Source organism: Caretta caretta, chromosome 10, assembly GCF_965140235.1.
Source record: "Caretta caretta isolate rCarCar2 chromosome 10, rCarCar1.hap1, whole genome shotgun sequence".
NCBI lineage: Eukaryota > Metazoa > Chordata > Testudines > Cheloniidae > Caretta > Caretta caretta.
Window position 1 is genome coordinate 17,276,040 of NC_134215.1, and position 27,617 is coordinate 17,303,656.

A 27,617-nucleotide genomic window follows, 5' to 3' on the forward strand; every position below is an offset into this window, starting at 1 on the left:
ATACTTTCCAAGGGTTCCCTCCATTAATGCAGTTTAATTCACTGCTTTGTAGTTTCTAGTTTGTCCCTTGAGTCCTTCAGCACTTTATTTCCAACCTTGCAGTCTTTAGGAATCTCATCCTAATGAAACTGTTAGTGAGGGTTCACTGATTTCCTTCATCAAGTCTTTTAAAACTCACGGATGTGTGTTTCCTAGACCCTATGCTTTGTCTCCTTTTCACAGCATCTATTCTTTTTAGAACCAGTTTTGCTTCTTGCACACTATTTGCTGTAGCTCCCCCTGAAAAATCGATCTCAGGCTTGTTCAGACCTTTATTCCCAAAGGCAAAATAACTATTTAACAGCTGGACTCTTTCCTTGTTCCTCAACAGGAGCTGTTTCACCAGTATTTAACCTGGTGTATCAAGAGAAGTTACTCAATGAATCTCTAACACACTGATCTTTCCAGTGATGGGTGACTGCATTGAAGGAAATTTTGTGGGCCTGACACTGGATTGACATTCATCCTGTGAGATTTAATGACCCCTGTGGAGGCAGTGAAGCCTAGTAAGAGGTATTTGTATCATTCACAATAAAAAAATGCTAGTTATTGGGCATTCTTCATGGAGGGGATCATTTTTTACTTTGTATTTGCACAAAACCTAGCACAGTGGGGCTCCAGTCCTGATTGTATTACAGTAACGCTGGGAGGCCCCAGACGAATACAATAATCATCATCATCATCAGGAAGTATTAGAGCAGGAAATACCCAGAAAAAAATATAGATACATTTTCCTTGTGTGATGGTTAATTGGCCTAGAGATATTTTTGCTGTGTTTATTCCTGACACTTTTTGCTTTATGAATAATGCTTAGCACTAGGATTACTAAATTTTAGATCTCTTGGTACACTGAAAGTTGTATTTTTACCTTACTCTTCTCAAGTTGGAAACATTCCTGAGACTACAGACAGCTATAGTAGATTCTGCATTATGTCTAGATAAAGCTACCTTACTAGTAAGTTTTATGCTGTTCTTGTATCTTGATGGCATATAAAGTTAAATAAAAACCCAAAGCAAAATTTGTTACCATGTTACAAATATTTCACTGCTTAAGTTAAATCGTTCACTGATTACTATTTAAGAGTATTAAGTTAGACCTTATTTTTTGTTAAACTAACTTAAAATTAATAGAGTCAGTCATATTGTTTACCGAGTCTAATTCCTGCTAATTAAAAGTATGACATGATCAATCTGGTTTATATACCTGACCCAGTGACCGGATAATGATGCTATTAGGGTCATAGAATCATAGAATATCAGGGTTGGAAGGGACCTCAGGAGGTCATCTAGTCTAATCCCCTACTCAAAGCAGGACCAATCCCCAACTAAATCATCCCAGCCAGGGCTTTGTCAAGCCTGACCTTAAAAACCTCTAAGGAAGAAGATTCCACCACCTCCCTAGGTACCCCATTCCAGTGCTTCACCACCCTCCTAGTGAAAAAGTTTTTCCTAACATCCAACCTAAACCTCCCCCACTGCAACTTGAGACCATTACTCCTTGTTCTGTCATCTGCTACCACTGAGAACAGTCTAGATCCATCCTCTTTTGAGCCCTCCTTCAGGTAGTTGAAAGCAGCTATCAAATCCCCCCTCATTCTTCTTTTCTGCAGACTAAACAATCCCAGTTCCCTCAGCCTCTCCTCATAAGTCATGTGCTCCAGCCCCATAATCATTTTTGTTGCCCTCTGCTGGACTCTTTCCAATTTTTCCACATCCCTCTTGAACTGTGGGGCCCAAAACTGGACACAGTACTCCGGATGAGGCCTCACCAATGTCGAATAGAGGGGAATGATCACGTCCCTCAATCTGCTGGCAATGCCCCTACTTATACAGCCCAAAATGCCGTTAGCCTTCTTGGCAACAAGGGCACACTGTTGACTCATATCCAGCTTCTCATCCACTGTAACCCCTAAGTCCTTTTCTGCAGAACTGCTACCTAGCCATTCGGTCCTTAGTCTGTAGCAGTGCATGGGATTCTTCCGTCCTAAGTGCAGGACTCTGCACTTATCCTTTTTGAACCTCATCAGATTTCTTTTGGCCCAATCCTCTAATTTGTCTAGGTCCCTCTCGATCCTATCTCTACCCTCCAGTGTATCTACCACTCCTCCCAGTTTGGTGTCATCTGCAAACTTGCATCCACACCATTCTCCAGATCATTAATGAAGATATTGAACAAAATCGGCCCCAGGACTGATCCTTGGGGCACTCCGCTTGATACTGGCTGCCAACTAGACATGGAGCCATTGATCACTTCCCATTGAGCCCGACGATATAGCCAGCTTTCTATCCACCTTATAGTCCATTCACCAAGCCCATATTTCTTTAACTTGCTGGCAAGAATACTGTGGGAGACCGTATCAAAAGCTTTGCTAAAGTCAAGGAATAACACATCCACTGCTTTCCCCTCATCCACAGAGCCAGTTATCTCATCATAGAAGGGCAATTAGGTTAGTCAGTCCATGACTTGCCCTTGGTGAATCCATGCTGACTGTTCCTGATCACTTTCCTCTCCTCTAAGTGCTTCAGTGATTCCATGATTTTTCCAGGGACTAAGGTGAGGCTGACTGGCCTATAGTTCCCCGGATCCTCCTTCTTCCCTTTTTTAAAGATGGGCACTACATAGTTAAGGTGGTACCTAGCTTCTCATTATTATAAACTTGGATATTGACTTTCCCCAGTTGTTTGACCCTCCCCCCCGAATCCCACTTTTCAGACCCAATTGATTTGAAGAGCTGTCAATAGACAAACTGTAACTAACTGTGTTTAAAATGATATTGCTGAAGAGACCCTGAGGCCCTGATCCCGTATTCTTTACTTGGGCAATACTCCCACTGAGACCAGTGAGCAAGAACGATAGCACTGAGCTCTAAAAAGTGAGCAATTGTTTTGATTTGTTTCCTTTTTTCTATAATGAAATAGGACTAAATCATACCTCATTTGTGAGAACAGTTCAATTGAAATCAATAGAACTACACTCAGAAAGGAGCAGGATTTGTTTCTTTGAGAAAGAGGATTGGGCCCTTTAGCAACCATTGATAAGGACAGTCTTGCTCAGAAATGATTGAACCACCAAATATCAATTCAGATTGCAGCAGGGCCTGCTTTGTAGGGAACAGGATAATGCAGAGAGATCAGAAATCACTACAGTCCACTTCAGCATTTGGATGTATACGTTATAAGATGAAGGATTTAAATTGAACCCAACATTTGCAATTGTAAGTACCCTTATCCACAGATCTGGTTGAAATTTTTCAAACTAAGTTTTACTGATGAAAAGTGGACTCACTCCCTTCTCCCCAACCCCCCCTCCCCCAATTTCTACCCATAATGGAATTATTGAAATTTTCTATTTAAGAAAAATTAATTTAATGAAGACCCAGTTTGCAGTAAAAAATTGACGGTTTTGAATAAATGAAAAATTTCTTCAACAGTTTCAGTGATGATTTCAATCAAAAATATCATGGAAAATTTCACAGAAGATGAAAAATGGGTTCATTTTTACCCCTAAAAAACAGAACCAATTTCAAAATTTTGAATGTTTTCCTAGTTATTTTTCTGGTTTTTGACTGGTTCTCACTCCATATATTGATTTTTAAATTTTCTTCAACAGTGTGTTGTGATGGTGAAAACTACACACAAACTACTAAAGAAAACAGAAGATCCTAAGAAGCACTTGTCTTATTCTTTTAAAAATGTTAGGGGAAAACTTTTCCAAATTGGGATTTCCCAAGTAAGCAAAAATCTCAGACACTTTCTCCATAAGAGAAATTACAGCAGATTCTGACACTTTCTCCAGTCAGTTACAGCAGAAAATGAATTCAAGAAATTAAATATGAGAAAAAGAAAAATCTTACCCAGTAGTGTTGGGTCCTTTGAAGTATTGTATAAATCAGTTCATTTTTTTCTAATGAAGTTGAGGACACAGGCAAACCAACACATTCTACTGACCTGTTCGCTGTGGTAAAGTGACAGGCTGGACACGGGAACACTCAAAAAGCTGCAAGAGGGAAACCTTCTCCACTGGTTCTTTCAGCTGTCTGGGTATGTGTCCCCCCCAGAAGCAGCACTGTACATATTAGCTTTTATTTGGATACACGTACCCTGGACACAAACCCTCTTAATCAACAGTGTTTAGTCCGAGGCCATCTTTATTTTTATAGTTCTCGTTTACTGAAGAGTGCAAACAGTGCATAATGTATAACAGAGAAGGCAATTTGATATTTATCTCCTGTGCAGTAATAGTTATCTTGTAATCATTTACATTGCGTAAAGTAGGTGTGATTTGTCCCCTAACCCAGAGCACTTTGTCTCTTCCCTTCTTTCCCCATTTTAAAGAGTTAATTATCTAATGAGCTCAACAAGACAAATAAAAACAGCAGGGATAGAAAGCTTCCAAAATCTAATTCTTCCAGCTGATAATACACCCACAAGTAGTGCTAGTCATTGGAAAATGCTGATTCACCAAAACTGTTAGTTCTGACAAATTTCTTGTTTAGGAAAAAAAAATATTGGGGAAAAAAAGGTTTTGAAATGGTAAAAATGGGACATTTTTGAAATAAAAAATTCAATTTTTTGATTCTAAATGACTTTTAAGTTTGAAATTTAAATTAATTATGGTAAAAAAAAGTCAAAATTAAAATGAAACATTTCAAAAATGTTGAAACAAAATGTTTCCACTGACCTGGACAAAAAAAAATTAGGATTGTCTGTGAAAATTTTTGATATTTTGAATTTTTGTCTTGATTTGGGATGGGGAAATTTTTTGAAATCTTGAAAATTTTCCTGGGATAAGAAAGTTGTTTCCCATCCCATCCTCCCCTATAGATTCCCAAATTCTCATCTCTTCCCTTTGTATTCCAGCATCCTCCTTCTCTTTTGTTAGTCATATCCACTCTTTTCCTAAATGGCCTGATTCAAAGCCTTTTAAACCAATGAGAGCTCCTGGTCCTAATAAATTATCTCTATTTTAAAATTCTGTGGGAATGATTATGCACTCTATAAGCAAGTTTATCTTGTCTTCTTTTTGTAGTTAATAGTCCCATCCATGCTGCTAATGCTCTTTGTTCACAATATTAGACCACTGGACCAATAGAGAAAAGTGAAAACATGAGACATATGACGGTGGAAGTGAAAGAAACTTTGCTCTCGACTGTCCACATGACGCTACGCTCTTCCCCACTCTTTGTTCCTTAATACCTTCCTTTGGATTTTCCCAGCAACTGTTTTTGGCAGCTCTTGAACAAATTCCACCTGTGTGGGAAAAAATTTAGCACATTTAGGGCAGGTCCTTTCTGATTTGGGGACGTAGCTCCTTGTGAGTCCCTAGGAAGAACAAAAAACCCCAAATATGTGCAAAATAAACTGCTGCCTAGTGGTTTGGACAGGGGACTGGCAGTCAGTACTCTTGGTACAGCTTTGAGCTTGACTGTGAACCCCTTACTCACCCTTGTGCGTGGGGCAGTGCAGAAGAGGTTTTTACTATGATCCTGAACAGGTTGGTGTTTAGTGGGCTAAAGCTGTGGGTAGGGAGCAGGCTGCGGGAGGGAGTTACCAGATCATGTTTTGGTAGTGAGTGATGGGTTCCATTTCTTCTCAATCCTTACAGCATTGCCCAGTTCAGGACGTGAGTGAGTGTGTGTGCGCCACCACCATTGAGTGACTCCATCATAATGAACTGCATTCAGAGCATGATACAGACAATGCTTTTAATAGACTGTAAAGGAATTGGTGTACTTTGTCATAAACATGGCTTGATTTCCAAAACACTTAGGAAAGCCGTTCTTAGAATATGCCCCTTTTATTTAGCGGGGGGTAGTTACTTGCCTTTCTGGGATACTTGTAGGGAGCAGTAACCTTTTTCACATGCTCCTGCAGCTCCAGAGCTAATTTTTCTGGGTCATGTGATAGAAAATCAGGAGCCAGGACAACAAAAGCTTTCACCACCTGTGCAATAACAGTTACAATGAAAATAAATGGGTGTGTTTAGTCTTCAACAAGCAATCAAGACTGAAAAATGTGAGCATGAAAAAGCCCAAATCCAAAAGACTGTAATTTGGGTACGAAATTAGACACCTTATTCCATACTAAAGCACTTAAATAAGTGCCCTGATTTTCCAAGGTTTGGTGTTCCCAGTGGCTTCGATTGATTCAAATTTTGAGTGCCCAATTTTGAAAATCTCTGCCTAAGTTGTGAGTCTGAATAGCTATTGGTGGAATAATAATCTTACTTTTACATAGTGTCTTTCATTCCAAAGTGTCCAAAAATGCTTTACAAACTGCACCCCAGCGTGAAGTGCAGCCACTTCTGGAGTGGAGGATGACAGCTATGTAGCTGACTGGAGCACCAAAAAATAAGAGTGATTTAAGCAGATCTATGTGGCAGAGAGGTGCAGGGATAAATTCTCAACCGAAGGGCAAAGTGTGGCTCGCCTGCATAGCTACAATAGCAGCTTCTGGGCTCCATCAGTGACTATAATGGCCTCCAGTGCACCTGCTTTGCGTGGCTGGGCCTGTGGATCCGCATAGAAATGGACTTACTGGCCATGCTTCCACTAGAGCGGCCACTCATGCGTTCCTGGAACACCGGATCTTCCAGGACTTCTGAGAACGGTGTGGGTCCACCCCGCACTCCATGACCCTGTCCCTGCCAGTGGTGCCTGCAAGGTCACGGCAGCAGGGGTGGAGCAGCACACTCTGGTGTCCCCCATCCCATACTGGACAAAAGCATGTCCAGTTTTCTCTCAGTACTGGGTGGGGGACAAACCTCAGAAAAGCCTGCCTGTTTGGTTAATACTGAATGAATGGCTTTCCAAGCTCCCACCCCGCCCCGACGCTGCCCCTTCTAATGCTGCAGAGAGTGCAGCTCTGGAACAGTACAGCTCTCCAGGGCCTGCCAGAATCCCTACTGGACAATAAAACCATGGTTTCACTTCCTTTGAGGCCTTTTGGGGCCCTTCTAATGTCAGATAATCTAGTTCCATTAAACTAAAAAAGCCTGGTGTAATTTAGCAATCACACTGAGACGTTAAAATCCCTGGGCCAGATCTTGATTTGATATAAAGTAGTATAGCTACACTGAAATCAATAGATTATGATTTCAGGAGTGCCATGCCAGTTTGCAACAGCTAAGGATCTGATCCTTACCTATAGTGTCTCTTTATTAGTCGATATGTTATATCTTGTTTGCAGTGTTGTTGTAGCCGTGTTGGTCCCAGGATATTAGAGACACAAGGTGGGGGAGGTAATACCTTTTATTGGACCAATTTCTGTTGGTGAGAGAGACAAGCTTTCAAGCTACACAGACCTGAAGAAGAGCTCTGTGTAGCTCGAAAGCTTGTCTCTTTCATCAACAGAAGCTCGTCCAATTAAAGATATTACCTCACCTACCTTGTCTCTCGAAATACTACATTGGAAGAGGTACCATTTCTACAATGCTTTTTCACATGCTCATTCACTTAAAAAAAGAAAACTAGATAACGTCTAGAGCTGGTCTAAAATTTTCATCTGAAACTTTAAGATGAAAAGTTTCATATTTTTAAACTGAAAAACATCAGTTTTTTAAAAATCCAGTGTTTCATCAAAATGGTGAATTTCAAATTTAGAATTTTATTTTTCCTTTTTCTCCCTCCCTTTTCCGGTTTGCCTCTGAATGCAACAGAATTAATCATGTCCAGGATGGTTCTTTATTTTACTTTTTCTTTCTTTTTTTTTCCACTCTAACTTTTCCAAAGTGGAGGAAGTTTTGAAAAGTAACAGCTGCAAAAAGATAAAAGAAACTGTAACTCTGACACTCTCCTAAAGCTGGGGAAATTTTGAAAAGTTACAGAGCAGGAAAAAGAAAAAAAAGAAAGCCATTGGATTTAATTAATTTTACTGTCCTCTGTGAGAAAAAAGGGAGAAAAGGATAAACACAGATGATTAAAAAAATCAATTTTTGTTGAAAAAATATTTCAGAATTTTTTTGACAAAACAAAAAATTGTTCCATGTCAAATTCTGTAATATGGAAACAAAGTTGAAATTTCAAATTTCTTCATAAAATTGTTTTTTTTTCATGTTTGATCTTTTGTAATAATGACACCTAAAACAATATTCCAAGCTTTTTTCCCAGCATCTGCAACTCATTCCAAGCAAGTATACTGTGTAGAGCAGGAACTCTACATTTCACTGAAAGAGTATGTCTTTCTATATCAGCCCTTTTACCTCTCCTCTGATAGGGTCTGGGCTGCTGGCAACAGCTGATTCTGCGACTGCTGGGTGCTGTATCAAGGCACTTTCTACTTCAAATGGTCCGATACGATATCTAAGAGAGAGTGTTGGCATGAAACTATTGATCTTTTCATGAAAAAGGGTTTTTTTTAATTGTATTTTGTGATACTACAGAGCAACATTGTAAGACAAACCTGCAAACCCAACAGTAATGGACCTACCCTGAAGAATTAATGATATCGTCAGACCTTCCAACAAACCAAAAGTATCCTTCTTCATCCATAATCCCTCTGTCCCCAGTGATATAAAAATTCCCATGCTCTGTGGAGGCAGTTTTCTCTGGGTTATCCTGACAACAATCAAACAACATTTCACACACCTTAACTGATCTTTAGTGCAGTGTAATCCATCCATCTTGCTATAGTGCACAGAAATAAAACTTGATCAGTACAGTATCATCATATATTTCCAAGACTAGTGTATTCTGCGTAATATTATGATTTGAATTTAAAAATATAGCCACACTGATTAGCACTGTGTGTTAGAGGGAGAAGGGAAAGATGTGTTCCGTCAGAAATTCCCCTCAGCAGAACTAATTATTCAAATATACAACCCTTCTTCTCAAGAGAGAAATTATTATTTACTAGTGCAATGACAGGGGAGGTTTTGAGCTTAGAGTTTCAGTAGCAAAACACAGTTCTCTACCACTTTATCTCAAGGAGTACGTCCATAAGCTACAGGAGTAGTTACCCTCCATGAGGACAATCCACTGAGGAAGACAACAGGATACACACTTTACAAGCCTGTTACACTAGCACTAACCTATGAAACATTCCCATTTGTGTCGTCATGTTAGGGAGTATATACCATCACCATTTAAAAGACAAAATGATCACCCATGCATTGAAATTTCAGTACTGTGGTTTGTATACTAATATTTAGCTAAGATCAATCACACTTCATCAGATGTGATGATGTCTCCAACAGAGGGCAGGACAAAAAGACCACACATGCAGGATATAGCCGGAACACATGCTCTATATTCTTCAGCAGAACGTAGACTCAAAGGGCCAAAATCTTGGATGGCTTGCATAGGTGCAGGGGAATATGACATCTCTTAATGTCCCTGGGTAGCTGTAGGGGGGGCAGAGCAGCTTCTGCAGAGCTGCTACATCATTCTCCACCCCTGCAGGTGAATGGAAGGAGTGGGAATTGGTGGAGCACTGAGCATACAGACCAACAAAGCTGTGTTGGGATGTCAGGGGATGTATGCTGTGCCAGATAGAGATCTGGAATAATGTGCTGCCTGCCCCACCTCATAGCAAGGAGGAAACCGTGAAGCAGAATGGGACTCTTGGGGTATGTCTACACTGCAGTAAAACACCTGCAACTGGCTCATGTCAGCTACTCAGGCTGTGGGGCTCAGACTATGGGGCTATAACATTACAGTGTAGATATTTGGGGTCAGGTTGGAGCCTGGGCTCTAGGACCCTTCCCCCTTGCAGGGTCCCAGAGCCTAAGCATCTACACCACAATTAAACAGCCCTGTAGCCTGAGCTCAGGGAACCTGAATCAGCTGACAAGGGCCAGCTGTGGGTGTTTAACTGCAGCATAGACTTACCCTAAGAGGCCTTGTGGACATGTTGGGTGACATCCTGGCCCCATTCAAGTCAAAGGAAATTTTGCCATTGATTTCAATAGAGCCAGGATTTTACCTATGGACTTCTCAATACGTCTGAGAAGTGGCATGAAACTTTCTGAATATAATAAGAAGTCTCCTTACTAAATACTGAGAGAAAAGACAAAATGGCCTTGTAGGTTTGATTCGGATGGCAATGTTTCCTTCTTCTCCTCGAGGCAAAATATCACCCTGGTCACCTACAACCTGCAGGAAGAAAAACATGATTGTTTTGACTGGTCCAATGTAATTTCTTTACAGTTCACAACTATAATATGAGGAGAAGAGGATGAGAACTATCTTTTAGATAGAGCTCAGCCAGGAAAATGTATCAACATACCTGAACATCATAAGGTGGAGATGCCTTTCCCATAGAGCCTGGTTTAATTTTCATTCCTTTCACGTTGGCACATATTGTTACCTGTATAATACATGGGTTTTTATTTGGTTCTTAGTGATTTTAATCTAGCTGACAATGTTCACATGTGATAACTTTTGAGGGCCAACTCCATGTCACCTCTTCTGAGTATTTGTATGAAGAGAAAACAAAATTGTCAAGTGGCACACAACTTTTCTCTTCCCACAAACCCACTCCCAGCAAGAGAGACCAGTTGACGGTTCAGCGTCGCTGCCAAGAGGCACTGTCCATACATTTCAGTGCACGTTTCCCACCTCCACTGTGCACCTCCCCTGCTGAGATTGCTTGTGTACCTGGCCGGCTGTGTGGGTGGCTCTGTGGACACAACTCAGCTTTCCAGAAAAGGGATGTAAAGGGACCCTGGTCTTGCAGCATTACTGTGTGTCCACTTTGAAGATAAAATTAAAGAAGGGCTGAATTTGGCCCTAAGTATTTTTGTTATGTTCAGACCCTAAATTTCTATATACACAGATCTTGCTATGAAGCTGGTTTTCTGTTTTCTGTTGCAATTCAAAGCATGGCACGTGGGTTTTTGAAGCTAATTACTTCTAGTTTCTCTTTCTCAAAATGTTGCTCCAGTTCAGCCACAAGTTACTGGGCTTGCAGAAAAAATCATTAGGTGAAATTCTGTGGCCTGTGTTATGCAGGAGGTCAGATTTGATAATCATAATGGATCATTCAGGCTTTAAAATCTATAAGTCTAGTTGTTATGTTGATTATATAAAACTCAATACCTAATTCACCTATAGCTTCCTTAACAACTTTGAACTAAGTAAATTCCTGCCCTTTCCCACGGTTTGACAGATGCATCGTGTCCCTGTAAGATTACATTGTTAGAGGTTACCATGTGATAATTAGTGCAGACGTACTGTTTCCGTCTGGCCATAGCCTTCATAGATATCCAGACCTGTTTGGGTTTTCCATTGCTCCATCACTTCTGGATTGAGTGGCTCCCCTCCAGTCACACAGTGACGCAGACTCATGAACTTGTAACTCGAGAGGAACAGAAAACAATAAGAATCAATAACCCTACAGTTTTCAAATGGTTTTAGCTGGCCAACCTCCCTCAACTTTAAACTGTTGACACATGCCTCCAACCTCACGTGCCATTGTGGAAAACTTAAATAATCATCATGCTGTAGAAGGTTGTACTTTGACTCTTAGATCATCTTAGGTCCTGATCCAGTTTCCAGTGAAGTCAATGCAAAGCTTCCATTTGCTTCAGTGGTACCAGGATGGGAATCCCTTGCAAATGAAACGTTTATGGAGGTCAACAGAAAAGAAAGAGCAGCTGTTTCTTGGAAGAGCTAACTCAAGAAAACACAGGAGATCTCAGCTAACTTATGCCAGTGAACAAGCATCCTATGACAGTGGAGAAGAGCAGAGGGTTTGTATAGCTGTGCTCAGAAAAGTAACCCACTGGTACCAAGATCTCTCACACCATTGCTGTTGGCAGCGCAGAACTTTGATTCACTTCCAAGACAGGAGTCAACTGTGGCAGGATTAAAACATATATGCGAGACCTGCTCTTCTGGCTACAAGACCCCAGAAGGCCAGGATCAGATCTGAATAAACTGCATATGTTATCCAGTGTGTAACAACTGCTAGGAACACATATATACCACATCCATTTGAGCTGAATATTTCCAGAGAATAGCATATCATTGGATACAACTTCCGAATAAATATCAATTTGTGAGCGGTCAATTTAACTGCTCATTTTACTTTCAAATGTATGGGACAAATTCTGCCTTACACAGGTATAACTCTTATCCAGTCTTGCCTAAAAGTTGGCCATATCTTGCCTCAAGCTACCTCTGGGCCTTAAAACAATCTCATGTTTGAAGGTAGCTGCATTTGCCCAAACTGGCTTGGTTCATCCTTATGATCTTTCCAAAGATTTGCTCCCATATTGCACAGGAACTGAATTTGTGGGGTTTTTGTTGGCTCTAGGATTCCAGCACAACATTTTCTCTTGTTAGAATGACCCCTTAACAAGGTGCCATTTAAAGCAGAAAATAAAATGAAAACAATGTAGTGAACCAAACAACGAGACCTGTCCTATCACTAAGAATGCGTCTCTATTTACCATTACCAATAAGCAGATGTATGGTACCTGGTAACACCGTGCTGCACAAGCATGCAGTAGGCAGTTGGTGCTGTGCAGAAAGTGGTTATGGGATACCTTGAGAGAGTCTGGAAAAATTAAAAATTGGAAAGTTACCAGATTGAACAGAAAGGATGGATTGCGGCCTGATCCTGCAAATGTGTGAGTGGCTAATGGGGCTATGGGTGCCATAGAAAACACCATCCTGGTGAACCATTCAGGTTCCTGTACCGTACCTACCACTGTGGAACTGGAGTGCCTACAATTTTAAATGTAGTGGTCAAATTCACAATGGGGAATGCCATGGACTTCAACAAAGGGGAAGAATTTGGCCCTTAACTTCAGTAAGGAAAGCCAGTGATGTCTCAGGATCTGTATCATTCAGTCCTATTGCCATAGCCGTTAAAAGTATTCACCCTCCGACAGTCATGAAGAGGTTAATGATCAGACTGAATATCTGGTGTTTCTAATGTCAGGGCTGCTAATTACTACCCAAGGCTACTATGTTCCAGATTGAAGAAAAAGCCCTGATCACTGGCAGCAGTGGGACTGGATGAGCCTTTCCCAGCCGTGTACTTAGGAAAACAGGCTGTCCTGTGTTCAGAAGATGTTGATGTGAAGGGGAGTGGGCTCTGTGGCTGGATCCTTGACACACAACAGGGAGAAGTGGGCCCGTCAGCCACTGTTTGAAAATCCAGGGTGAGAGAGGGTGCATATAGGACATTGCCTGCCCCTTTCCTCAGAAGGCACTAAAAATAAGGGAGCCTGGTGCTGCTAGGGGGAGAAGGGGGCGAGTGGTGTGTACTGGGGGGAGGGATAGCTCAGTGGTTTGAGCTTTGGCCTGCTAAACCCAGGGTTGTGAGTTCAATCCTTGAAGGGGCCATTTAGGGATATGGGGCAAAAATTGGGGATTGGTCCTGCTTTGAGCAGGGGGTTGGATTAGATGACCTCCTGAGGTCCCTTCCAATCCTGATATTCTATGATTCTATGAGGGTCAGTGTGTATTTGATTCTGAATTGTCGGGGTCTGCTTCACTTATGCAAAATAGAAATAAAACCTGCAGTGTGAATTGTTATTCTTACATTTGCGACAGTTGTTGGATCAAACTGTGGCATGTTGTGTATAAAGACACACGATCCGCTACTCCAGGGAGAAAAAAAGCTGCTCCAGGCTGACTTGACCCATCCTGTGTCTGACGTATTCCAGAATATATCTGAGGGAATCAGATTCAGCCAGTACCTGATAATTCAGAGGGAAAGAATTTATCTACTGTCAGAGGCTGTCGCATGCAGCATGAGAGAGTGGAATGCAGGTTACTAGATAATAAGGAAAAGGGGCTGGAGGCCTCATTTAGAAGATGTGGTTTCAGCAAGCCACATTCACTGAACGGCACAAAGTTCATAAGAAATTAAATTTAATCATAAAGATCCTTCCCCTCTCCTCTCTTGGGCCCCTCCTCTTTTCTTTCTCTCTCTCTTTTCATGTTTCAAATTTACTATTTTCTTCTAGAATGTGTTATTTACAGCAGTGGGCTCGAGCCACAAAGCCTGCATCCAGCTCCAGAGCTGAATGCAGCATTTGGAGATTCTCCCCCCCACACCCAGATCAGAGAGAGCAGCTAAACCACAGGCTCTTTCTCTAGGAACCTGAAGGAAATGACTTTTATTGACTCTCTCAGTCATATGGTTATCAATAAAGTTGAAACTCAAAATACAATGGGAAGCCTCAGAATGATAGATAACCAGACAAGGCTGCTTCAAAGCTCACTGAAGTCCACAGGAGTGTTTCTATTACAATCACCTTTAGATCAGGACCAGGGACTACAAGACGTTTTCATTCAAGCTTCACAAGTTCAGGTTACACTACAAACACGGCTGATCCCAAGTGCATTTGAGATTCAACCCCAGTGTTTTGCACAGTGACTCTAGTATTCCCCATACTTGACACTCAGCACCAATGTTCTTTTGGGTAACAGATATAGCCTGATTTCCAGAGGTGCTCTCAATGACATCATTAGGACCTGAGCATGCTGCACTTTTGAAGACCTCTGCACATGACTATGTTTTCTTCTTGTATTGTCTGACATGTGTGTCACCTCTTACTTCAATTAAAAGAATATTCCAGTATTGCACAGTAGCTGGAAATAAAGGTAATGCAGATATAAACAGAAGAAAGAAAGAAATTGGCCACTCTCTCTTCTTCACTCAAGAGGTGGTCATTTGGGGTAACATTTTGCACCATGATTTGTTAGATTTTTTTAAATTTTCTTGAAATTTCACCCTCCCCATGAAGCAAAAATCAAGAGGCAAGATCCTTATCTGGTGTAAATCAGCACATTGCCATTGGTTTTAACCAAGCTATGACAATTTATACCAGTTGAGGATCTGGCCCAGGAAACTTTAGTTTTCAGGAAATGCCCATGTGCTATTAAAAATTGAGCTTTATCCTGTTTTTCTGCAAGTGGAATAGTCCACTTACCCTGTCCCTTGGGTGACAAATCATTATTGCTGATGATCTGAATTGCAATTTCTTGCTGTAAAAAGCTTTTCATCGTGGTTTTAAGGGGGAGGGGAAAGCAGGTTTCTTTGCTATTGAAATATCTAATTTTATAAGGCTTTTACTGTCACTGCCTCCTTTACCTTCAACAAGGGATCTTGTCACTAGGTCAGACTCTTAGGATCAATTAGGGGTTATACCTGCCACTGACTGTAAATCCTATGCCGTAACTACTGTGGGAATGTTCAACCATTTTTGGAGGTCCTGTGCTTCCACTGGTAAAATAGATGAGCATTGGGTCTCGACTCTTGGTCTTGATGCAGTTATGGTCAGCCGGTGCCACCCTGTGGAACACATAATTCCTAACAGTGACTCTATGCACTCTTTTCAAAAGAGCCCACAATATTTGCTACAGTTCACAAAAAGAAAAGGAGTACTTGTGGCACCTTAGAGACTAACCAATTTATTTGAGCATGAGCTTTCGTGAGCTACAGCTCACTTCATCGGATGCATACCATGGAAACTGCAGAAGACATTATATACACAGAGACCATGAAACAATACCTCCTCCCACCCCACTCTCCTGCTGGTAATAGCTTATCTACAGTGATCATCAAGTTGGGCCATTTCCAGCACAAATCCAGGTTTTCTCACCCTCCGCCCCCCCCCCCCCACACACACACACAAACTCACTCTCCTGCTGGTAATAGCCCATCCAAAGTGACCACTCTCTTTAAAATGTGTATGATAACCAAGGTAGCCCATTTCCAGCACAAATCCAGGTTTTCTCACCCCCCCACCCCCCTCCAAAAACCACACACACAAACTCACTCTCCTGCTGGTAATAGCTTATCCAAAGTGACCACTCTCCTCACAATGTGTATGAAAATCAAGGTGGGCCATTTCCAGCACAAATACAGGTTCTCTCACCCCCCCCCCCTTTTTTTCAAAAAAACACACACACAAAAACTTGCTCTCCTGCTGGTAATAGCTTACCCAAAGCGACCACTCTCCCTGCAATGTGCATGATAATCAAGGTGGGCCATTTCCAGCACAAATACAGGTTCTCTCACCCCCCCACCCCCATACACACACAAATTCACTCTCCTGCTGGTAATAGCTCATCCAAAGTGACCACTCTCCCTACAATGTGCACGATAATCAATGATAACCACCTTGATTATCATGCACATTGTAGGAGAGTGGTCACTTTGGATGAGCTATTACCAGCAGGAGAGTGAGTTTGTGTGTGTATGGGGTGGGGGGGTGAGAGAACCTGTATTTGTGCTGGAAATGGCCCACCTTGATTATCATGCACATTGCAGGGAGAGTGGTCGCTTTGGGTAAGCTATTACCAGCAGGAGAGCAAGTTTTTGTGTGTGTGTTTTTTTGAAAAAAAAAGGGGGGGGGGTGAGAAAACCTGTATTTGTGCTGGAAATGACCCACCTTGATTTTCATACACATTGTGAGGAGAGTGGTCACTTTGGATAAGCTATTACCAGCAGGAGAGTGAGTTTGTGTGTGTGGTTTTTGGAGGGGGGTGGGGGTGTGAGAAAACCTGGATTTGTGCTGGAAGTGGGCCACCTTGATTATCATACACATTTTAAAGAGAGTGGTCACTTTGGATGGGCTATTACCAGCAGGAGAGTGAGTTTGTGGGGGGGGTGGTGAGAAAACCTGGATTTGTGCTGGAAATGGCCCAACTTGATGATCACTGTAGATAAGCTATTACCAGCAGGAGAGTGGGGTGGGAGGAGGTATTGTTTCATGGTCTCTGTGTATATAATGTCTTCTGCAGTTTCCACGGTATGCATCCGATGAAGTGAGCTGTAGCTCACGAAAGCTCATGCTCAAATAAATTGGTTAGTCTCTAAGGTGCCACAAGTACTCCTTTTCTTTTTGCGATTACAGACTAACACGGCTGTTACTCTGAAACCTGCTACAGTTCAGACATTAACAGAGCAATGCTGGGCTCGGTTACTAGTCTTACAAAATAAACAGCTGCACTAGTTATGACTCTGTAGAATACAGCAATACAGACTAACTCCAGGGATTCTGCTATTGACAGACTGTGCCTCCATGTGGGAGCTCATGCAATCTAAGATATGAGAACCAACAGCATATTCTAGAGGTTTTTTCTATAATTATTTACTCAGAGATGTCCAGAGGCTCAAAGCTGAACAGCATTCACAAGCAAAACCAGTCACAGCCCCGCAGAACTCACAGTCTAAGGCTCTGGTTCAAAATCCAGTGAAGTCAAGGGGATCTTTCTGCTGACTTCAGTGGGCTTTGGATTGGGCTCTAAAAACAGGCACAGATAAGATAAATTGCAAAGGGAGGCTTTGGGGTTGTAAATTGCTCTTTTGTGGGCATTGTAGAAACAGCAGCAAGCTGTGAGAAGGCCTGATCTGACAAGAAGGTGGGTAAGTTACTGCACACAAATGAGGCAACCAGGACAAAGTTGTGGAATGGGAGAGGGAAATGAATGGCGCTTTGTGGCTGGTGTTGTTGACAGAATGGAGTCTGGGGGAACGTGCAAAGACAGAAGGTCTAAGGCACAGGCCAGGAGAGAGCTCTTCAGGGCCCTGAAGGCAAGGAAGAGAAATTAAAGTTAATGCAGTAACTAGAGTGAGCGAGTGGAAGGATGGCAAAGCTTTTCATTCAAATCTTCCAAGGGGAGCATCAGGGGAAAAAAACCTAACTCAAGACTGAGCTTGATAAGCTTATGGAGGGGATGGTCTGATGAGACTGCCTACAATGGCACGTAGCTGATCTGTGACTGCTGGAAGCAATATCCCCAATGGCTTGTGTTGGGATGCCAGATGCAGTAGGGCTCTGAGTTACTACAGAGAATTCTTTCCCAGGTGTTGGCTCAGGGTTTAACTGATCGCCATATTTGGGGTTGGGAGGGAATTTTCCCCCGAGGTCAGATTGGCAGAGACCCTGGAGGTTTTTCGTCTTCCTCTGCAGCATGGGGCATGGGTGACTTGCAGGTTTAAACTAGTGTAGATGGTGGATTCTCTGTAACTTGAAGTCTTTAAATCATGATTTGAGGGCTTCAGCCAGGTGTTAGGGGGTCTATTACAGGAGGCGGTGGGTGAGCTTCTGTGGCCTGCAATGTGCAGGAGGTCAGACTAGATCAGGGGGCTCGAACTTCATTGCACCACAACCCCCTTCTGACAACAAAGTTATTACATGACATGGAGTGGGGAGGTAGCCCAAGCCCTGCCGCCCCAGGGCGGGGTGGTGGGGGAAGAGGAGGCTGCAGCCCAAGCAGTGAGGGTGGAACTCGGGCTTCAGCTTCTGCCCCGAGTCCCAGCAAGTCTAATGCTGGCCTTGGTGACCTCATTAAAATGGGGTCGGGACCCACTTTGGGGTCCTGACCCACAGTTCGAGAACCGCTGGACTAGATGATCATGATAGTCCCTTCTGACCTTAAAGTCTGAGTCTATGCTAGAAATGGATTCTAAAGTGAAGGATTCCTCATCAGTTTAATTTCTTTTGTTTAATCTCATAGTGACATTGCTAAAACAGCTGATACCTACTTTAGTAGCTCTTGGAAGTTTAGCCACCCATCCCTGCTGCCTTCAGAAACAATTAGCTTGGTTTTCAGAAACTGGCAATCAGGCATGACAGAATCCACTGCAGGTGCCAGTGTGTCATTGGTAATGATGCACTTGGCCTTCGAAGCCTGGAGTCGATAGAAAATGTCTTTGGCCGTTAATTGGGATGTCCCTGGAATAAAGACAATTCCTAGAAAAGAGCAACAATGTTATTTTTCTAAATTGGGGATGAATTTTTAAAATGTTTTTAGTTAGATGACAGTAGGCACACCAGCCACAGAGAAATGGAGTCACTTATAAAGAGCCCACCCCTTAGAGAACACACATGAAGGTCATATCAATGATATGATGGCAAAGTCCATGTTAAGAATGAACAAGCAATTATTTCAGATCATGAGTAAAGATGGGCCCAAGTTACCAACTGTCAGTCAAGATCTTGAATACGCCAAAGTTGAAGATGTTTAGAGCTGGGGTTTGATTCAGCCCATTTAAGAACATAAGAATGGCCATATTGGGTCAGACCAAAAGCCCATCTAGCCCAGTATCCTGTCATCCGCCAATGCCAGGTGCCCCAGAGGGAATGAATAGGTAATCATCAAATGACCCATTCCCTGTTGCGCATTCCCAGCTTCTGGCAAAGATTTAAACATACAACAGTCCTGTTCATACACCCCAGAATGATACCAGCCTTTGTTGCAACTGCATCACATTGTTGATTCATTTGTGATCCACCAATATGCCAGATCTTTTTCAGCAGTACTAGTACCTGGCCAGTGATTCCCCATTTTGTATACATTCGGTTTTTCCTACCTTTGCACTTGTCTTTGCTGAATTTCATCTTGTTGATTCAAACCCATTCTCAATTTATCAAGGTCCTTTTGAATTCTCATCTTGTCATCCAAAGTGCTTGCAGCCTCTCTCAGCTAGGTGTCATCCACAAATTTGATAAGCATACTGTCCACTCCATTATCCAAATCATTAATGAAACTATTGACGAGTACTGGACCCAGGACAGACCAGTACTATTCAATACATTCATTAATGAATCGGATGATAGAGTGGACAGAATGCTTATAAAATTTGCAGATGACACAAAATTTGCAAAATTATAACAGCAACTTCTTAGCCCAAATTGTTTAACTGTTTGGTTATATCAAATTAATATATTCTGCCTTCAATTATAATATAATTGGCCAAATCTGGCCTGTAATTGAAGCCACTGGGGTGGCATGGTTGTAACAGAGGGCTCCATATTTGTACAGAGCATATCACAGTGGGGGCTTGGTCTATGACTGGGGTTCTGAGACACTACTGCAGTACAAAGGAACAATACTACTACAGCTACTAATTAGGCACATTGGCCTAGCAATTCATTAACTTACATACTCTTTTCAAATTAATTTGGTGATTTTCAGATTTCTTTATTTTATTTTCTTTCTCCACCACATTCAGTAATATCCAAATATTTTTACTAACCTGTTCGGATACAAGCCACATTCAGTATCCACCACTCTGGTATCCGAGGTAGAATCACTATTACTCGGTCTTCTCTTTGCAATCCACATGGGTCAGAGAGCACATTGGCTGCTTTTCTAGACAAAAATCCCAGCTCCTCAAAGCTCCATTTCACCTCATCTCCCTTATCATTTATCCACCAGAAAGCTGCAATTGCAGGTCTCTTCCCAGCCTAGCAGAAAACTCAAGAAGTTAAAATAAGCAAGGAGATATGAAATGGTTTAAGAGAAAGAACAAGAACAAGGACCACACTTCACTAGTGGGCTGATCCCTTATTGTTACAGACAGAGAGATTAAGGTGTCTCTAACATTAAAAGGCAAATTATCTTTTGCAGCTGATGCCTTAAAGATACAAAGATTTCTGAGACAGAAAAGAAAATAAAGGATCAGTTCTTCAGCAGGTGTAAATCAGCATATCTCTTCTATAGTTGATTTACACCACCTGAAGATCTGGCCCAATATCTGTGATGTAAAATAATTGCTACCTTTTCCAGCTGAGACCATTTGTCTAGGACATCACTTGCAAAGTTGAAGTGTTCTGGCAGTTCCTGTTCACACCGGTTTATAGATTCATAGTGTGAAACAATGTGAGCCACAAGACGCCCGTTATCTTTGTGGAATAATCTAGAAGGTGATGGGGGAGTCCACAAGGACTGGAGAATTCGTAATTTAAATAAAGTCTTCATGATACTGACTTATCCAACTGTGTGAAAAAGTCATTGAATATTCGTGGTGGATCATTCATCTGCAATGGCAAAAACAAATAACAAAAACCAACAGTCACATCCTGAAAGCTGTCTAATAAGCACAGTTGGATAAGTTAATGCAAACAGAATACAAACTATCGACAATCTGTGCCCATAATGGACTTTGTTATTTTAAACTGAAATTTTCTACCTTAATTATTATTGTGAACTTGTAAATAATTACAGTAGCTGTCAGGGTTCCTTCCCCACTCTGAACTCTAGGGTACACGTGTAGGGACCCGCATGAAAGACCCCCTAAGCTTATTTCTACCAGCTTAGGTTAAAAATTCCCCAAGGCACAAAGTCTTTGCCCTTGGATTAGGTAAAACACTGCCACCACTAAGTGTTTTAAACAAAGAACAGGGAAAGGACCACTTGGAGTTCCTATTTCCCAAAAATATCCCCCCAAGCCCTTACATCCCCTTTCCTGGGGAGGCTTGAGAATAAACAAGATGAGCACAAATCCCTTGGATTTTTAAGACCCAAAAAGCCCAATCAGATTCTTAAAAATCAGAACTTTATTAGAACAAAAAAAGATAAGAGAACAACTCCGTAAGATCAGAATGGAAGATAATCTTACAGGCAGTCAGATTCAAAACATAGAGAATCCCTCTAGGCAAAACCTTCAGTTACAAAAAGACACAAAAACAGGAATACACATTTCCTCCAGCACAGCGAATTTACATGCCAAAAAACAAAGAAAACCTAATGTATTTTCTAGCTAGATTACTTACTAACTTTACAGGAGTTGGAGAGCTTTCATTCTTGATCTGTTCCCGGCAAAGGTATCACACAGACGGACAAAAGCCTTTCCCCCCCTCCTCCAGATTTGAAAGTATCTTGTCCCCTCACTGGTCATTTTGGGTCAGGTGCCAGTGAGGTTACCGTAGCTTCTTAACCCTTTACAGGTAAAAGGATTTTGCCTCTGGCCAGGAGGGATTTTATAGAACTGTATACAGAAAGGTAGTTACCCTTCCCTTTATATTTATGACAGTAGCATTTTCATTAGCATATTTATCTTCAGCATTATCAAGTGGTGAGAACACCAAACACTTCACTTTCTAGTCCATTTCTTCTGGCCGGATTCAGTTTCATACAAGTGTAATTCCATTGACTTCAGTGGACTTAATCCTGATTTACACTAGTGAAAGAGACAAAAGAGACCTAATCTTGTTAATTTTGGATGAGATTTAGCTTCTTATGGAAAAGTGCTAACAAAACTGTACAGTGTTGTCAGTTGGAATGTGTGTTGAGCTCATAGCACTTGGACAGACATATTGTGGAAGCCACAAGTCCTTACCATAGCTGTACATTCTAATTACAGGAGAGTGGGTTTGTGTGTGTGGTGGTGGGGGGGTGGGGGTTGAGAAAACCTGGATTTGTGCTGGAAATGGCCCAACTTGATTATCATACACATTGTAAGGAGAGTGATCACTTTAGATAAGCTATTAGCAGCAGGAGAGTGGGGTGGGAGGAGGTATTTTTTCATGCTTTGTGTGTATATAAAAAGATCTTCTACACTTTCCACAGTATGCATCCGATGAAGTGAGCTGTAGCTCACGAAAGCTTATGCTCAAATAAATTGGTTAGTCTCTAAGGTGCCACATGTACTCCTTTTCTCATCACACTAAAAGTAGCCTATATGACTTTGCTATTCCCTCAACATACCACTAGATGGCAATTCGCCACACTGAACACCAATGCACTTACAAAAATGCTGACAAACCTTTTTGTATTTGTATATTGCTCTTTCTTTCCAGTTCTATTTTCTTAGAGGGTGGGAAGTTAATACATCTTTCCATTTTAGAGATGACTGCACGATAAATTTAAAAAGGCTTTATAATGCTCTTTTATCCAGTTTATCCAGTATTTCTTTGAACAACTTCTACAGATACCTTTATTTTTCCCACGATTAAGAGACACAATGAATCCACGCTGTATCCATCTCTGCTGAAGTAACAGAAGGAGGCTGAAGATGGGATTCTAAAGACATATACACTCCTTTCAGTTCAGATCGAGTGGATAACTTTGCAGAGATACAAGTTGTAAGGTGTCTTTTATATTTAAACAAAACAATTTTTTAAAAAGAAAAGGAGTACTTGTGACACCTTAGAGACTAACCAATTTATTTGAGCATAAGCTTTCGTGAGCTACATCCGATGAAGTGAGCTGTAGCTCACGAAAGCTTATGCTCAAATAAATTGGTTAGTCTCTAAGGTGCCACAAGTACTCCTGTTCTTTTTGCGAATACAGACTAACACGGCTGTTACTCTGAAACCTGTCAATTTTTTAAAAGACACTCTAGATCACCTTCTCTGTCTTCTGATCTGAGCTGAATAATGCATAAGAACATACAGTACAGAGAGCAGGATGATGTTGTGGTTATTAAAACCCAGCTTCAGATGTCAAGAAACCCAGGTTCTAGTCACGGCTTTGCCTCAGACTTCTTTTGTGACTGTAGGCAAATCACTTAGGGACTGACCCAACTCCACTGAAGTCAGTGGGAACCTTTCCATTGATTTTAATGGAGTTGGACTTGGTAAAATGAGCAATAATACTTATCTACCTCACAAAACTACCGTGAGGCTAAATAAACTGATGTTTGTAAGTGTGTTGCAAGCCTTAGATGGACGGTGATAACTCAGAGCAAAGTGTTTACCAAAGCTATCAATAAGAGTAATAATAATAAAATACATTAAAAAAAGGAGACTCTAAGGTGCCACAAGTACTCCTTTTCTTTTTGCGGATACAGACTAACATGGCTGTTACTCTGAAAATACATTAAATCACTTTAAAACATCTTTATTTGCATTTTGTTTCAAAGGAATTTTTAAAATATCAAAATATACAGATGCGGCCCAAATGTCCGTATGTTGCATTTGACTCATATCCCAATAAGGGTATCACATTTTAATGTGAACGGCCATTTAAAAAGAACGCTTCCCAAGAAGTATATTTATATAACATTCACTTTTTATTTTACCTCACCCAACTGACACCACTACAACAACATTGCATATAATATTAATTGACAGCTAACATTCCAGTTCTGCAGCATTTAGCATTTCCACAGTTCTCTAAAGATATAAAGCACTATTTCCTATAACCAAGGCTGTGCAAAAGTACTGACTATTTTTGCTATTTTGTTGTGAATGATTTTTACACCCTTGAATTTTCAATTTTCTGCACAATTCAGCAAACAGATTCTCTTTCCCTCTGCCACCTGGCCCCAACAGGCCTGTTTCCTAAACTACCCTGACAGGTTTGAGAGTAGCAGCCGTGTTAGTCTGTATCAGCAAAAAGAATGAGGAGTACTTGTGACACCGTAGAGACTAACAAATTTATTTGGGCATAAGCTTCGAAAGCTTATGCCAAATAAATTTGTTAGTCTCTAAGGTGCCACAAGTACTCTTCATTCTTTAAACTACTCTGCTTTACTCTAACCTCTTTCCATAACTTTGAGGTCAACAACCTTTCCCAATATACTGCGGTATTCACTGATAAGGGTTCTTCATAAAGGATTTAGGTTACTTATCACTTGTTTCAGTGGCAGACAGTGAAGAGTAACTACTTGAACAAATGACCTTGTCATTGTAGGTTTATTACTTAGGCGGCTTAGGCTGTGATCTGAGATAACTACTGAAAGGATGTTCGTCTCAGATAGCCCATGCAGGCCTCTTCACATTCTTAGATACTTTTTCATTCCCTGGATGTCACTTATAAAAGAACTTTGAAAAGAGCAGATTATAGAAAAAATACAACCAAAGTCAAACCAACCTCTTTCTAGTTTTTGTCAGTCATTCTTACAAAATCCTTTTGCATTTGTTGATTTAGCAACAGTGTTTATATAGGGTCATATCTTTCCCTCAAGTTGTACACACAGCTCTCAGTTACTTCATTAAGCGTTCTATGTGCATGATAAGAGAATATGGTTCCAGTCACATTATGAGCCTGATCCGAAGCCCACTGCAGTCAATGGAATTTCTCCACAGACTTCAGTGCCTTCCAATCAGGCCCTACTACAACAATGCCTGAAAGAGAAAATACAGCTGCAGAATAATCTATCATTTCTACTTTATCATTTGCTAAAATGGTGCATATAATACCAGGCATATTTTTAAAAAATTTGGACTAGTTTCTAAAGAACTTTTATTTTATATTTTTATTGATCTGAATAAGTTACTAACATCTGTATCCCTATTTACAGGCACACTATCGACTTTCTTTGTAGACTGGTAATTAACAGCTTGTAATTAACAGTTTTGGTTTGTGCTTTGAACAAGTAACACCCCTTTATACGGTGTTTTTCATCTCTATATCTCCAGGTGTTCCACAAAGGAAGATAGTAGTATGACCACCATTCTACAGATGGAGAAGCTAAGGTACAGAGGTGCAAAGTGTCTTGTTCAAGGTCACAGATCAGAACAATGGCAGAGCGGAGACTGGAAACAAGGCCTAGCCACCAGACCTAGCCACTAGACCACATCTTCCTTCCCCAACACCCTATCAAATATTTTCATGTTCTCCCTTTCTTCTTCTCAAAAACCAGATGCCTCTATAGCCATGAGTAAGTGGACCTCCTAGAACAGGTTTCCTGACTTTCTCAGAAATGGTATCATCCTGACCCTTTGCATGACTACTTTATGAAAAAAAAATTATAATGGTGAAGACACCATTCAATACTTGTCCCAGGAAAGAAATGGCCATCTACACCCTGGAAATGTCAGTAAAGAGGTTCAGTGAGATGTCACGAAAGCTTATGCCCAAATAAATTTGTTAGTCTCTAAGGTGCCACAAGGACTCCTCGTTGTTTTAACAGACTATTTGGTCTCCACTGCAGAAGCTGTAACTTTGGCCTGTATGCTACATTGCATTCCAGTCAATAATCTAAGAAAAAGGCATTAGGAATGTACAAGGCTGTTTCTTTTTTAGTTACCATGTGGCAAATATTTTGGGAAATAAGCCATCTGTTATTCCTGTAATGCACCATCTCTCTGTAAGGATATTCTTCAACATGCTCTGACAAGGGTACCCACATATGCATCGTATAGAATTCTAACAGTTTATAGTAATACTGCTTTGAATTTACAGAGTGCTTTGCACCTTCAGAGGTCTATGGAGACATTAGCTAATTACTATGGGCCAGATGCTGCTACCACTTCTCAAAGTAGATGAAATCCTGCCTCCAATGAAGCCAATGACAAAACTCTCACTGATTTCAGCAGAGCCAAGATTTCACCCACTGACTTGTAGCTTATTTGGGATATGATCCAACACCCTCGTAAATCAATGGGAGTCTTTTTACTAATGTCAATGGGATTTGGATCAGACCTTCAGTAAGCAGTCCCATTAGTATAACAGCTGACCAAATATTATCCTTAAGAGCAGTTATCAAGGCCCCCTTACGTTCATAGGCACCTAAGTTCCAATGGGGACATCCGTGTCATCTCTACATCAACTCTGGGTAAAGTTAATAACATAGCTGATGTTCTTAATTATAGGTACATTATTAACCCAACTCTCATTTCTATAGCCAAGCTTTATTCAGTATTTCCCCTCTCCCTCGCCAGATATTGTTCTCATTGATGAGAACCTTTCCCCCTTAACTGCCCAGGAATTGGTTTTCCAAGCATTGCTAAAAAGTGATCATATCATTTAACAGCTCTGACTTTCCTGGGGAGGAGCAAGGTTGGCTCCACTCATGGCAGACTTTGTTGTCAATTTTCAGAGTGGCAGCTGTGTTAGTCTGTATCAGCAAAAAGAACAGGAGGACTTGTGGCACCTTAGAGCCTAACAAATTTATTTGAGCATAAGCTTTTGTGGGCTAAAACCCACTTCATCGGATGCATGCAGTGGAAAATACAGTGAAGTGAGCTGTAGCTCATGAAAGCTTATGCTCAAATAAATTGGTTAGGTGCCACAAGTACTCCTTTTCTTTTTGCAGATACAGACTAACACAACTGTTACTCTGAAACCTGTCAGTAGGAAGATAGATAGACAGACAGACACACACACACACACACAGAGAACATGAAAAAATGGGTGTTGCCATACACACTATAAGGAGAGCGATCAATTAAGGTGAGCTATTATCAGCAGGAGAAAAAAAAACAAAAAACCTTTTGTAGTGATAATCAGGATGGCCCATTTCCAAGAGTTGACAAGAAGGTGTTCTTTTGGTTATCAATGTTATCATGTGGGAATTAGCCACTTGGTCTGCTGATAAGGTAATGGCCATTTTAACAGCAAACATTCAGCTCTTAGTCCCTTTTTCTCACTCTGTGCCTGCGAAGTGCAGTAGGTGCAGGATGAAGACACTGTGGCTTTCATTCCTCATGTTACCGTTTCTCCCAAGTCTTGCAGCAGAGGATGGAATAGGCCCAAAAGAAACAAAGCCAAAGAAAGCCAGACTCCCCAAAATCAAAGAGGAGAACAACATTCTGGTGCTGAAAAAGAGCAACTTTGACAGAGCACTGAAGGAAACTAAGTATCTGCTGGTGGAGTTCTGTGAGTATGAATGAAGGCTGCGTACTATACTGATGGCTCTGCAACTAATAGTCGTGGCATTTAAGAGGTTTTCTTTGTTGTTACCTTGTCCTCCACCAGCTCCCTTTTGTTTTGTCCACGTGCATTTTTTGTGGTAACTTAGATTGTAACCTCATAGCTAGAGTGGCTGTATCTTAACATGTGTTAGTACACTGCCTATCTATTGGGGCCCTGATGCCTTAGATGCTAGAATAGTATAACAATAGGGACAGTGATACTGAGGTGGGACTGCGAGGGCTTCAGGCTGCATCCTGCACAATGTTGACTGAATGTCCTCAGCATCCATTGTCTCGGTCTAATTTT

At 41.2% G+C, this 27,617-nt stretch overlaps 3 protein-coding genes across 7 annotated transcripts in view; 1 reads left to right on the forward strand and 2 right to left on the reverse strand.

Moving 5' to 3' along the window:
- The window catches only part of LOC125644086 (acyl-coenzyme A synthetase ACSM4, mitochondrial-like), a 22,407-nt gene extending 17,844 nt beyond the window's left edge, over window positions 1-4,563 (reverse strand). The window contains exon 1 of one of the 2 annotated variants that reach the window (XM_048867502.2): window positions 3,988-4,563. The gene's annotated coding sequence lies outside the window, so the exon portion shown is untranslated. The other variant, XM_048867503.2, reaches the window with a different exon arrangement.
- The window catches only part of LOC125644087 (acyl-coenzyme A synthetase ACSM4, mitochondrial-like), a 27,595-nt gene continuing 4,147 nt past the window's right edge, over window positions 4,170-27,617 (reverse strand). Inside the window, exons 1-14 of one of the 4 annotated variants that reach the window (XM_048867504.2) lie at window positions 21,503-21,602; window positions 20,508-20,767; window positions 19,984-20,194; window positions 18,490-18,697; window positions 15,145-15,288; window positions 13,531-13,687; window positions 12,458-12,537; window positions 11,211-11,334; window positions 10,264-10,344; window positions 10,029-10,130; window positions 8,467-8,594; window positions 8,240-8,339; window positions 5,863-5,982; window positions 4,170-5,289 (exon numbers count right to left, since the gene is read on the reverse strand). In XM_048867504.2, coding sequence (XP_048723461.1) covers window positions 5,203-5,289; window positions 5,863-5,982; window positions 8,240-8,339; window positions 8,467-8,594; window positions 10,029-10,130; window positions 10,264-10,344; window positions 11,211-11,334; window positions 12,458-12,537; window positions 13,531-13,687; window positions 15,145-15,288; window positions 18,490-18,697; window positions 19,984-20,194; window positions 20,508-20,708 — 1,743 coding nt within the window. In that variant the 5' untranslated portion in view covers window positions 20,709-20,767; window positions 21,503-21,602 and the 3' untranslated portion in view covers window positions 4,170-5,202. Of the gene's footprint in view, window positions 5,290-5,862; window positions 5,983-8,239; window positions 8,340-8,466; window positions 8,595-10,028; window positions 10,131-10,263; window positions 10,345-11,210; window positions 11,335-12,457; window positions 12,538-13,530; window positions 13,688-15,144; window positions 15,289-18,485; window positions 18,698-19,983; window positions 20,195-20,507; window positions 20,768-21,502; window positions 21,604-27,617 lie in introns of those variants that run through there. The other 3 variants (XM_075132734.1, XM_048867505.2, XM_075132735.1) reach the window with 3 other exon arrangements.
- The window catches only part of PDILT (protein disulfide isomerase like, testis expressed), a 41,266-nt gene continuing 40,725 nt past the window's right edge, over window positions 27,077-27,617 (forward strand). Inside the window, exon 1 of the mRNA XM_075133317.1 lies at window positions 27,077-27,275. Coding sequence (XP_074989418.1) covers window positions 27,077-27,275 — 199 coding nt within the window. The remainder of the gene's footprint in view (window positions 27,276-27,617) is intronic.